The sequence below is a fragment of the Nansenia antarctica genome, assembly GCF_963989245.1.
Source record: "Nansenia antarctica genome assembly, chromosome: 1".
NCBI lineage: Eukaryota > Metazoa > Chordata > Actinopteri > Argentiniformes > Microstomatidae > Nansenia > Nansenia antarctica.
The window spans coordinates 10249682-10262181 of NC_137674.1; the positions used below are offsets into that span (position 1 = coordinate 10249682).

The window sequence follows — 12500 nt, forward strand, 5'->3', positions numbered from 1 at the left end:
GAACATGGGGAACCAGATGCGCGCGCGGCGGCTGTGCTGGTAGGCCCGGGTGTTGGCCAGGGTGTGGTAGTAGAGGAACAGGCGCGTGGTGATGTAGAACGCGATAAACACGTCGATGGAGTAGTGTTCGTGTGCCGCCAGGATGAAGAAGATCCCGAACAGGTTCAGCACCCAGGAGATGGTGTGGATCAGGTTCCAGCTCCGCGGAGTATCTGAAGAATGATAGCATTATGCAAACTGCGACACTTTAAACGAATGTGCAATAACACTATGTGCAATATGACAACCCTAGTCGTTTTATTTGTACAGTATAGTATAGTGGATAGTGTACATAGCCTTTATTTATGTAAACCAGCTCCTTTCCCTTCTTGTTTTTTTAGTTTTTTTTTCTCTTTCCTAGCACCGGGGGAGCCCCCCCCTCCCAAATGTCGTTGTTTGGTACCTGTACTATAGCAATGACAATAAAGACCATTCATTCATTCATTCATTCATTCATTCATTCATTAATAATAATAATAATAATAATAATAATAATAATAATGATAATAATAATAACTTTTATTTGTATAGCACTTTTCCTGCAAATGTTGCAGCTCAGAGTGCTTAATAGACAATACAGCCTAACCCCTAACACATAGACACTGTGATAAAAGCACACACTCAGGATGTGATAAAACCACACACACACACACACACACACACACACACACACTCACACTTACACTCAGTGACGAAGAAGTTGAGCATAGTGATTACTACGGTGTGTCCGCTGAACATGTAATCTCCACAGGTGTGGACTCCTGTCAGAGACATTCCAAAGCCACTCCAGATAGCCAGCGCCCTCTGCACCTTCCCCCAGGTATCACCATACATCTAACAGACAGACAGACAGATAGACAAGCACACAGACAGAGAGATGAACCATGTTCCAAGGACAAATCTGTGACTCTTTAGCCAATCAGACAACTGCAGTGCTGACTCGACATGTCAATGAGTGATTTGAACAACAACACTATCCTAATGATAATGTATGCTTGCATGCGCGTGTGTGTGTGTGTGTGCATGTATGTGTGTGTGTGTGTGTGTGTGTGTGTGTGTGTGTGTGTGTGTGTGTGTGTGTGTGTGTGTGTGTGTGTCTGTGTCTCACCTTACTGGAGCACTGTAGGTGTTGTCCAGGCACGGAGAGGGAGGTGACAAACATGGTGACACAGCGCAGCATAAACACAGTCCCCATCAGAGAGCAGAGACGCCTGAGCAGGATGGACCTGAGAGAGAACCAAATAACTATGTTTTACAATAATGAACCCATACATTTGACATTTTAACTATTTTAGCAGACGCTTTTTATCCAAAACGAATTACAATTAGAGATTACAGGGACAGTCTCCCTGGAGTAATTTAGAGCTAGTGTTCCCAGGTGGGATTTAAACTGTGTTTGTGTGTGTGTGTGTGTGTGTGTGTGTGTGTTTGTGTGTGTGGGGGGGGGGGTTATATACTGTAGCAGTTGCAGAAGTATCTTGTATCTAATAATATTTTGTGGAGTAAGCAGTAATAGTGTGTATACTGTATGTGGAGTACCTGTGTGTACCTGTGTTTGTGGAGGAGGAGCACCAGTAGGAAGATGTAACACAGGATCAGACCACAAGCCTCAGCCATCGCAAACGCCCAAGGGATTCTGGGAACACTGTCAGAGGGAGTAAGAAACATACATACATTTATGTCGAGCTCTTCTACTGGGTAAAGTGTCAGGTAGTCTAGAAAAACAACACAGGAGTGGTGTGACAGGCCAAGACGTTGGTAGATACTAGAAGAGGAGCCTGTGAGTAAAAAAAGAATTCTATCTTTGCACTCGATCAAATTTCAGGACCCTTCTTTCATGACCTTTCCTAGATATGCGCGTTCTACCACCCGGTATCCTTACATTTTCCAAATCACATCAGGATAAGCTAGCATAACGCTATTTTGCAGTTTTTCTGCGTAGGAGGCAGGCTACCGTAATTTAAAAGAAGCGCCCCCTAGTGATCTTTGTGTGTAAATAGCAGATTTACATTCTAAAAAGGGGGTCTATTATTAGACTCTACTAGTAGGTAAAATAGGCACGGCTGTTCTAGTGTTAAAAGGACTGGACTGATAAGAAACACTGTATGTTGGGAACATGCTTGCACAAATCCAATGCTTTTAGTGAGGTAATGAATAGGAAAGCATTAATACGCACCTGTCGAGGAAGATGTCTGGTAGTGGTGGGTATGTCCCCATGTCCGGGACGCGCTCGTGGACGATCACCATGATGAACGAGGTAAAGCCGAACACGAACATGACGTAGACGGAGCTGATGACCGTCTTCCACAGCTCCGGGTCCAGACGGCCCGCTAGGTGCTGGCGACACTGCCCGTTCGAGTGGCTGTGGCACTGCGGCGGCCCTCCCGACCCCGGCCCCACCCCGGACCCGGACCCATCCCAGTTCCTCAGACGCAGCTCAGCGCCGTTACACAAACGTTCACCTCCGTTACACCGCCTGTCGGTACCGTTACACCCCCCCATTAAAAAGTCCCCCCCCGCAGCACCTAGCAGCATGCCCCTAGCAGACTGCCCGTCAACGGGCCTGAGGCCCAGCTCCTCCAGGAGGCCCTGGTTCTGTGTCTGGAGGCGTCGGAGGGCCAGGGCCAGGCGTTTGATGTCCCCCAGGACGCTGAGGCCCAGCGGGGGGCCTCGCAGGTCGGCCTCCGTCAGGGCTAGCAGGCCGGCCCCGTCCAGGCGGTGCGTGGTACACAGCAGCTCCACGTAGTCTGAGAAGCCCTCCTTCCTCAACCACCCGGCGACCTGCTTACAGCTCCAGCTGTTCACGCCATCTTCAACTGCTCGCGCCATTCCTCCCACTGAGAGAGAGAGAGAGAGAGAGGAGGGGGGGACAGAGAGAGAGAGAGAGAGAGAAACAACATGACAATAAACAACAAAGTGACATAAATTAAAAAGACTCAGATTAAAGGCTCACACTGTTTCACTGTGTAATCTGGGTCTGTAAGGTCTCAGAGAATTGAACTGCTGCCTTGTTAAGAGCTGCCTGACACATCTTGCTAGTCACTAAGGTGATCCTATTCTTACCGTTACCAAATTCAGCCAGGACAGTGACCGTGTTAGTCTGTACTACTCAGGGCACTGGACCACAGCTCAGTAGCTTTGTCAAACAAACTAAACGCTAACCCAATCAAAATTAAAGCCTTTTGTCAGTTTACTGATGAAGTCACTGCATGTTTGCCCATTGTTGAAATAAAGTGAATAAACAAACAGCAATGCAGTAGCCAAGCCACTAAGGATGCACTCTTGCAATCAATACAGAGAGCAACAGTACTGTCAGTGCCATTCTGTCTCAGTCTCAGTCAGAGTTCTTTAGAGAGCCAGCCTATACACAAAGTAACGGAATAACAATAGCCTACTTATGCACTTCTTAGCCAGAAGCTAGCTATATACGCATCTGGAATGTTAGAATTGCGACAATGATAAGACAGCTCTGTAAAAAAAAATGTAAACATTACCACAGTACTCAGTCAAAACCTCTGCTTTCCCTCTGTGGTTGAAGGCTTTAGCTATTAGCGACACATCCTTCCATCATCCTCCCCACAGACCTTTAACCTGCTGATAACAGCCAGCTCACCACAGCATTAATACTGTAGCTGACTCCCTCCTGCTCCAAAGGTCTGGCTGGAGTCCCAGAACCCACAGAGGCAGGACTGCTGCTCACAACCACTGATAGAGGTAGGCCTACACATTGAACAGCAGACTCAAGTACACATTACACAACTAGGCAGCTACCTTGGTCATATCAGTGATCCAGGAGAGAACTGTGGACCTTTAAACTGAGATTGGACTTATCAATGGAGACGGGTTCTTGAACTTATCAATGGAGACTTATCAATGGAGTTCAGGTTAAAAACAGATATAATAATCCACTCAGATGGGAATCACATGTGTGTGTGTGGTTGTCTTAAGTAAAGAATTACAGCATTTGACCTGCAAAGTCAGAGTAACCGGGCCAGAGGGACCTCTATAGAAAGGATATTGCTGTATTGGAGAGTTTCTAGAGTTCTTCTCAACGCTCTACCCACATCACTCTGCAAACCACAACAAAAAAAACAGGAATATCCTTTTAAAAGGAATCTTTTCAAGATTATTTCCTATTTCTTATTAAAGATTTGACCAGTGGTAGAATACTGTAGACCCTGCCAAGGTGCCATTCAATAGGCATTCTGGTTTATCATGTAATGTTCACTGGAGTAATTCTCAATGATGCTGGGAGTAGATTGTTCACTTCCAAACATGGACTGGTCCAGGATGCCATTATTAACTCAAAATTAACTGATCATCTTCAATACAACATTTTAAATGGATTTCTACAGAGTTCTTGCAAACCATTGAGCACTGCTGAAAAGGCACTACTGTGCCAGGGGGGATGCTGACGAACAGAGGAGAAGAGAAGAAAAAGAGAAAAAGAGAGGAAAGACATAGAAACAGGAAAGAAGAAAAGGCAACAAGACCGCAATGTGAGAGAAAAAAGTGGAAAGAGGCTCATAAGAGACGAGTAATATCAGGAGAAAGGTACTTGAAGGATTACACCCCTCCAGTCAGGCCAGAATCCAGTCAGACCAACAACTCTAGTCAGGCCAGAATCTCAGTCAGACCAACAACTCTAGTCAGGCCAGAATCTCAGTCAGACCAACAACTCTAGTCAGGCCAGAATCCACGAGTGCTGGTCAGAGTTCCAGCGCGACTTCACGAGCGTAGTGTAGGTAGTGTTCACCGACGTCATGTGACCCCGCGAGCAGGAAGTCACTTGGCCCATAGCAACAACAACTATTAGCGCGTGAGTTTTAGGTCTTCCTCTGTGCACCTTGCACAAGTGTAGATAGCGAGCGACTTTTCAGCAGCAGGACATATTTTAGATGATAAGAGGAACAGGCTGAGTGCCAAAAACGCTGAGATGCTTGTATTTCTCAAGGCTAATCTGCCAGTGATGCTGCTTAATCAGAAGTAAGGTTTGAGTCTGAAATCTCCTTAGGTGCAATGTTTTGTTTTTTTGTTTTATTGATTATTGCTGACTTGCTGTCTTATCTCCTCCTAAATATGACTTGAAACTGACTGACTTGAAACAGTATTTTATATTTGGCTATAGCCTGTTTATGTTACAGTTTAGTTTGGGTATGTTTATTGTTCCTCAGGAAAGCTACAGTTACAGTATAAGCTCCAAGTTCTCTAAGAGCCCCTAGTTCCTCTCATTCGAGTGGAATGTTGCACATTTGATGTGACAGTGTACATTTTATTTATTATGATTTTTATTTTCACATTTTATTTGTTTTTCCTGAAGTAAGCTACAGGTGGTTGTGAATTCAATAAAACAGATGGTCGTCAATTCATGATACTTTCTCATCTCCTAATTTCATTTAAATACTTAATATACAATGTCAATGGTGTTAAGAATAATTTAAAACATAAATAATGCTACACAATAAATAGAATGCTTCAATTGCCATTTTCGACGCTGTGATCGGTGATCGGTGATATCGGATCGGCAGATCACTGATTCCAGTGATCGGTGATCGGTGATCGGCACCAAAAACCCTGATCGGAGCATCTCTACCAACAACTCTAGTCAGGCCAGAATCTAGTCAGACCAACAACTCTAGTCAGGCCAGAATCTAGTCAGACCAACAACTCTAGTCAGGCCAGAATCTAGTCAGACCAACAACTCTAGTCAGGCCAGAATCTAGTCAGACCAACAACTCTAGTCAGGCCAGAATCCAGTCAGACCAACAACTCTAGTGAGGCCAGAATCCAGTCAGACCAACAACTCTAGTCAGGCCAGAATCTCACTCAGACCAACAACTCTAGTCAGGCCAGAATCTCACTCAGACCAACAACTCTAGTCAGGCCAGAATCCAGTCAGACCAACAACTCTAGTCAGGCCAGAATCTCACTCAGACCAACAACTCTAGTCAGGCCAGAATCTCACTCAGACCAACAACTCTAGTCAGGCCAGAATCTCACTCAGACCAACAACTCTAGTCAGGCCAGAATCTCGGCTCTCAACCTGAGTTTAGGTCATTGGGGAATGCAAGTAGATCATAAGGATACATTTAAGTAAAGAAAGGTAAAGGAACTGTATCGGTATAATAAATAAATAGCCTAGGCATCACTTTTACTTGATACTTGGTAATTACTTTGTTTGTTTGGTGCAAAACTACAATTGGGAAAAGGTCCATGCAGGTGAAATGGTTAAGTGACAATATATTTATGTTTATGTTTATGTTTATTTTAGGCAACATGGTCTCAGGCACATCCCTGTTGTTCCATACAGCAGAAGCTGAGGAAGTATGTACCAAGTATGCACATTCAAAGAGAGAGAGAGAGAGAGAGAGAGACAGACAAGTCATTGAGAATAGTCACCAGGAAATTCTGAAGAAGCACAGGCTGCAGAGATTGGAAGAGGACGTGTTGGGTTTTTCAAGGAGGAGGTGGACAAAACTGGAAAACGTCTGCAGGTACCAGAGGAAGAAACGCAAGGGGATTTCTGCCACCCTGAGATCAAGGGTGAGACTGTTTCATGTGACGATGTCAGAAGGATCACAACTGAAAAAAAAGCAAACAGTGACAAAAGAATAGAAGAAAATGCAGAAAAGATGACAGGTGGATTCAATGAAGAACCTCCATTTGAGGTTCCTGGCTGAACAGACCAACCTCCATCTATCATGCTCACTGTTCTGCACACTTTGCCTCTACTGGGTTGTGCATCCAACATTGGCAGATTGTGAAACATGCACGTGCAAACAACATGGAAATCTAGGCTGTATTGCCAAAAAGCTTCAGCAGATCATCAACACATCCAATCTGACACAAGCCATCACATGTGACACCACAAGCAAGCAATATGTATGGGGAATGTGAGGAATGCAGCGAGGATACCTACACTCACAATCCACGACAGAGCCACCGACTGACAAAGAGCACAAAAATGATCCTGAACCTGTCTGCAAATGAATGTGCAGTCCCTATTGACTTCTCAGACAAATACGGCTGCAATACAGTGCTGAAGTAAGCTGTCCAGCTGTCCATGTATCAGCATCCAGACTGAAGAGACCACCTGCAATAGGACAACACCTGCAAAGACCTAGGTTCTAGGCCCTGGACAATCTAGACAATTTGATGGCAGCTACTAGATTGTAATCAAGTGCAATACTGAAACACAACTGTGAACATTTCAAACCTGCAAACTGCGACACAAATGAATGTGCAATAATACTATGTGCAATATGACAACCCTCGGGTACATAAGGTTCAGAGATAGGAAATGTTAGGATATTTATAGCATAGAGTACAGCACAGTGTTTTATTTGTATAGTATAGTATAGAGGATAGTGTACATAGCCTTTATTTATGTAAACCAGCTCTTTCCCTTCTTGTTTTTAGTCTTTTTTCCTAGCACCAGGGGAGCCCCCCCTCCCAAATTTCGTTGTTTGGTACCTGTACTGTATCAATGACAATAAAGACCATTCATTCATTCATTCAACACCTGGAGCCCATCCTGAGCAAATTTTAGCAACGTTTTAATGCCTAAATTGTCCTCCAATTCTGGAATGACCCTTAATAAGAGTGTACATTGTATATTTCTAACTTTGTCCCTAACATAATGTAAAGAATTTACATTCAAATCCAGACATGATCGTATGTATTAAAAACGTTTATGATATTTACAAAAATAGCCACTTTCTTTTGCCACCAAAAAACGGAAATGGACAAATATTCAATACAAGTAGAACTGTCATACATTCATACTGAAATATAGCTAGTAGAATGGCATCAAGTTGATTAAACTGACATTGCTCGCATAGGCTAGATGTAACTAAAGCACTTCTTACCGAGACTAGTGTCACTCACAGCTCGGGCAGGGCTGTGTCATGTGCGGGTGCTCTGCCTGCGTGGTCGGGCTGGGGAGATGAAGATGAATCACAGCCAACATGCTTCCTACAAACTACAATCTCCTACAAGCTTCTCAGCCACAGTCTGGTAAACAGGAAGAAAGCATAGGAAACGAGCCTAGTGAAGAGGGGCCGGTCGCAGTGAAGCATGGCTTTCGTGTATTATATTTATCCACACTGACATCTGCTGGTCAAATGGGAACATAAGGTTCAGAGATAGGAAATGTTAGGATATTTATAGCACAGCATAGAGTACAGCACAGTGTTTTATTTGTATAGTATAGTATAGTGGATAGTGTACATAGCCTTTATTTATGTAAACCAGCTCTTTTCCCTTCTTGTTTTTAGTTTTTTTTTCCTAGCACCAGGGGAGCCCCCCCTCCCAAATGTCGTTGTATGGTACCTGTACTATATAAATGACAATAAAGACCATTCATTCATTCATTCAACATAGGAGAAAATAAATGTCTTTATTCAATATCACGTCGATCATTAGAGCAGTTGAAGGAGGGTAGATGAGGTGTGGCCGAGCCTATATCGCGGGAAATAGTGAATGTTGGTGGTGTTGTTGTTATCTTGTTGTTATCTTCTTATACTGTCGACACACACTCTCTCCCACACACTCTCTCTCTCTCACACGCACACACACACACACACACACACACACACACACACACACACACACACACACACACGCACGCACGCACGCACGCACGCACGCACACACACACACACACACACACACACACACACACACACACACACACACACACACACACACACAGTTGGAGCCATATTAAGACAGAATTTAAGAAAACCTATAAATTCGATATTTTGTGTTACATCATGAGGATATGATTAGGAAATATGTTTATATGAAATGTGTCTGTTTACCTTTTTGATTATGTACATATGTATTATGTTTGATTATGTACCTTTAAGGATATAGATTGGTCAACTACCTGATACTGACCTAATTACTGTGTGTGACGTAGAGGATGCAGCACCTGTGTGTTTAGCCCCTTTTCCACTATCGTGCCAGCCCGGGCCAGCCTGCTTCTTTGGCGCTTTTCCATTTGTCGGCCCGGGTCGGGTCAGGTCGGTTCGGCTCGCTTCTTTAGCTCCCCTTCGATACCAGGGTCTAAATTAAGACCCAGAACCTTTTTGCCAGGCTGCGTGTGACGTGTGACGCTGCACACCGTTGATTGGTCAATGGAAATCGTCATCCCATGTTCATAGATTTCTTCGCTAACCGCCATCTTGAAATACCACATTCGCTCTTGGAAAATGTCACTACAGTTTCTGTAATAGCTTATTAATAAAGATTCGAAAAATTATGCTGACCATCGTATTATCTTAGTTTAAAGTCATTTCAATGCATCATAGAACTTTTATTTACAACAAGCATAACACAAAAATCGCTATTATGCACCGTCTTTGCCCGTGAATAACACCGGCTGTGAATGTGGTAGAAACACAATACTCCTTTGCTAACTTCACCATCGGTATACGGTCATTTTGAGCCCTTAACCACTGCGCTGACACCCCGAGAAGTTATGCTTTTAACCGTAAACTCGATGAACCGGGAGTTCACCCGCTGCTGCTCGCAGCACCGCTTGCTGCTGGTTGAAAGTCCCGTTGACAGCGGGGACAGAGAAACGTTTTAACAGGGAATTCGCTCCGCGCTGTCGACGGTGATAGGAGTGTAGGATCGATACCATTCAAATGGTTTTGGATTCCCTGTCCTCTCCTCTATCCGGACACGTTGGAATTGTTATCCTAACCCACGGTAATCCAAAGTTATTAACCCGCAAAGCACCGCTTGCTGCTGGATGAAACTCCTGTTGACAGCGGGGGCAGAGAATATTTCTACCCGGGAATTCGCTCCGCGCTGTCGACGGTGATAGGAGTGTAGGATCGATACCATTCAAATGGTTTTGGATTCCCTGTCCTCTCCCCTATCCGGACACGTTTGAATTGTTATCCTAACCCACGGTAAACCGAAGTTATTAACCCGCAAAGGGCACCGTGTTTGTCCGTGAATAACGCTCCATCTAACGTTACATGTTTTAAGGCTGATCTGTGCATGATAGTGCTGCATTATGTTGATCTATTTATATCGATCTATTCTTGCCAATTCCTTATTACCAGTGGAAAGGGGGATGGCTAAAACACTTTGAATGGAATAGATAGGACTTTCCGTTCAATGAGGCATGATACTCGCGCAGAGTTCATCTCGCTTTTCCCCCCCGTTGATGTATTAAACCAGTGGTTCCCAACCGGGGGTACGCGGACCCCTAGGGGTACGTGAGGGGATTGCAGGGGGTACGTGGAAAGATTTGGAATTATAATTTATTTCCCTTTCCAAAAAAATAATTAAATATAGTCGTTTCATAAACCTGTTGTTAAAATGGTACGCTGCAACTTAAGTTCCTCCCCGACAGGTGATGACTGTAACACAAGTGGTAGTCACGTCACATTTAAATCACGTTCACGATAATTTTCGCGCGATAGTCAGCTAGGCCTGTCAGTATGCCGCAAAGATGGACAGATGGCTAAAACAACCAGCTACAGTCACGGTCAGATCAGAGGCAGATCAGACGGTCAGATCAGAGGCAGATCAGACGGTCAGATCAGAGGCAGATCAGACGGTCAGATCAGAGGCAGATCAGACGGTCAGATCAGAGAAAAAAAAGAAAAAAAAGGACCCGCTATTATTTGGAAACATATGTTTTGTGGGGATTTACATGTACATCGGCTGATCAACCACAGCCACAGTGCTTTTTCTGCGGCGAAGTCCTGGCTAATAATTCAATGAAGCCAGCCCATTTACAGCGACACCAGAGCACCAAACACCTAGCAACTGTTGGTAAAACTGACGACTTTTTCAAGCGAAAACTGTCAGAGTTCAAGTCAAGTCAGGCTACAGGAAGCGGCAAGTGTGTCAAGCAAAGCACTGGAGGCGTCCTATGCTGTTTCATTACTGGTGGCTAAGTAAAAAAAAACACATTCAATCGCCGAAGATCTGATTTTGCCTGCCGCTATGATTTTGGCTATAACTATGCTGGACAAGAAAGCAGCTGACGCGCTCAAGTTGGTACCATTATCAAACAATACCGTCTCCCGTCGGATTGATGATATGTCCATAAATATTGTCGGACAAGTGGTGGATAAAATGAAGCAAGCAGGTCAGTTCGCTTTGCAATTAGATGAAATGACCTAGGTTAGTGGGGAGGCTCAGCTGCTGGCTTTTGTGCGTTATAAAGAAGAGTCGGACATAAATGAGCATATCTTGTTTTGCAAGACGCTGCCAGGAAAGACAACTGGCGAGGAAATATTTCTGATTATTGACAGCTTCTTCAAAGACAACGATCTGGAGTGGAAATGCTGCAGTCACATCTGTACCGATGGAGCGGCAGCAATGACGGGTAAGGTGCGTGGGCTGCTTGGGCGTGTGATGAAGGTGAACCCCCAAATTAAGTGGATGCACTGTATTATTCACCGGGAGGCACTCGCCAGCAAAAGGATGAGCCCCGAGTTAAGTGCAGTTATGGACGACGCAGTTAAGGTGATTAACTTCATTCAGTCCCGACCAATGAACCACAGACTGTTTCAAACTCTTTGTCATGGCAGCGGGTCAGAGCATGAGCAGCTACTGCTTCACACAGACGTTCGCTGGCTGTCTCGTGGCAAAACGCTGCTGCGGCTCTATGAATTGCGCAACGAGGTGTTTGCTTTCCTGACAGAAAACGACCACCCTCTTGCAGCCCTGTTTAAGGATGCAGTGTGGGTTGCGCTGCTTGCGCAGCTGGCATATCTTGCTGATGTCTTCACTAAGCTGAATGAGCTCAACCTTTCACTTCAGGGCAAGTACTCACACATCCTTAACATGTATGACAAAGTGAATGGATTTATAAAGAAGGTTAAATTATGGGAGAGGAAATGTAAGGATGCAGATGTGAGCTGTTTCCCACTGCTTGATGGCCATCTCGCCACCACTGATGCTGACAGAGGTCCTGTGGTGAAAATAGTTAAAGCACATCTGTCCAAACTTGACACTGACTTCAACCAGTACTTTCATGACATTGAAACAAAGTCAGAAAAACTGGACTGGGTGAGGAACCCATTCAGAGTGAATGACAGGAGCAGCAGCAGCCTTCCAGGAAAATCTGATGGACATGTCCTCTGATCGTGGGTTGAAGATGGCACATGCTGACAAGTCATTGAGTTTTGGTGTGATGTTGAAAAGGAATATCCAGTGCTGGGAAAGTGTGCATTGAATGAACTTTTGCCTTTTGGATCTACATATAATATGTGTGAAGTGACCTTCTCAGCTTTGACCCACATCAAAACCAAGCCAAGGAACAGACTGAGTGTGGAGAGCAGCCTGGTGACTGCTGTTGCCACACTGCCTCCAGAACTGTCAAAGCTTATAAAAGAGAAGCAACCTCAAGTGTCTCATTAAAGCTCAACTGATGAAAAAGAGAATTGCAACTGCTACTGGGTGAGTCAGAATATTTTTCACAATGGTGT

At 44.5% G+C, this 12500-nt stretch overlaps 2 protein-coding genes across 3 annotated transcripts in view; both read right to left on the bottom strand.

The window, feature by feature from the left end:
- The window catches only part of LOC308161715 (sphingomyelin synthase-related protein 1-like), an 8399-nt gene extending 398 nt beyond the window's left edge, over positions 1-8001 (bottom strand). Inside the window, exons 1-6 of one of the 2 annotated variants that reach the window (XM_080535775.1) lie at positions 7908-8001; positions 2216-2876; positions 1589-1684; positions 1148-1265; positions 723-873; positions 1-212 (exon numbers count right to left, since the gene is read on the bottom strand). The exon at positions 1-212 is cut by the window's left edge and continues 398 nt beyond it. In XM_080535775.1, the coding sequence (XP_080391901.1) occupies positions 1-212; positions 723-873; positions 1148-1265; positions 1589-1684; positions 2216-2868 (1230 nt within the window). In that variant the 5' untranslated portion in view covers positions 2869-2876; positions 7908-8001. Of the gene's footprint in view, positions 213-722; positions 874-1147; positions 1266-1588; positions 1685-2215; positions 2877-3533; positions 3560-7907 lie in introns of those variants that run through there. The other variant, XM_080535776.1, reaches the window with a different exon arrangement.
- echs1 (enoyl CoA hydratase, short chain, 1, mitochondrial) overlaps positions 1-12500 on the bottom strand; it is a 418160-nt gene that overhangs the window by 67163 nt on the left and 338497 nt on the right. The window lies entirely within an intron of this gene.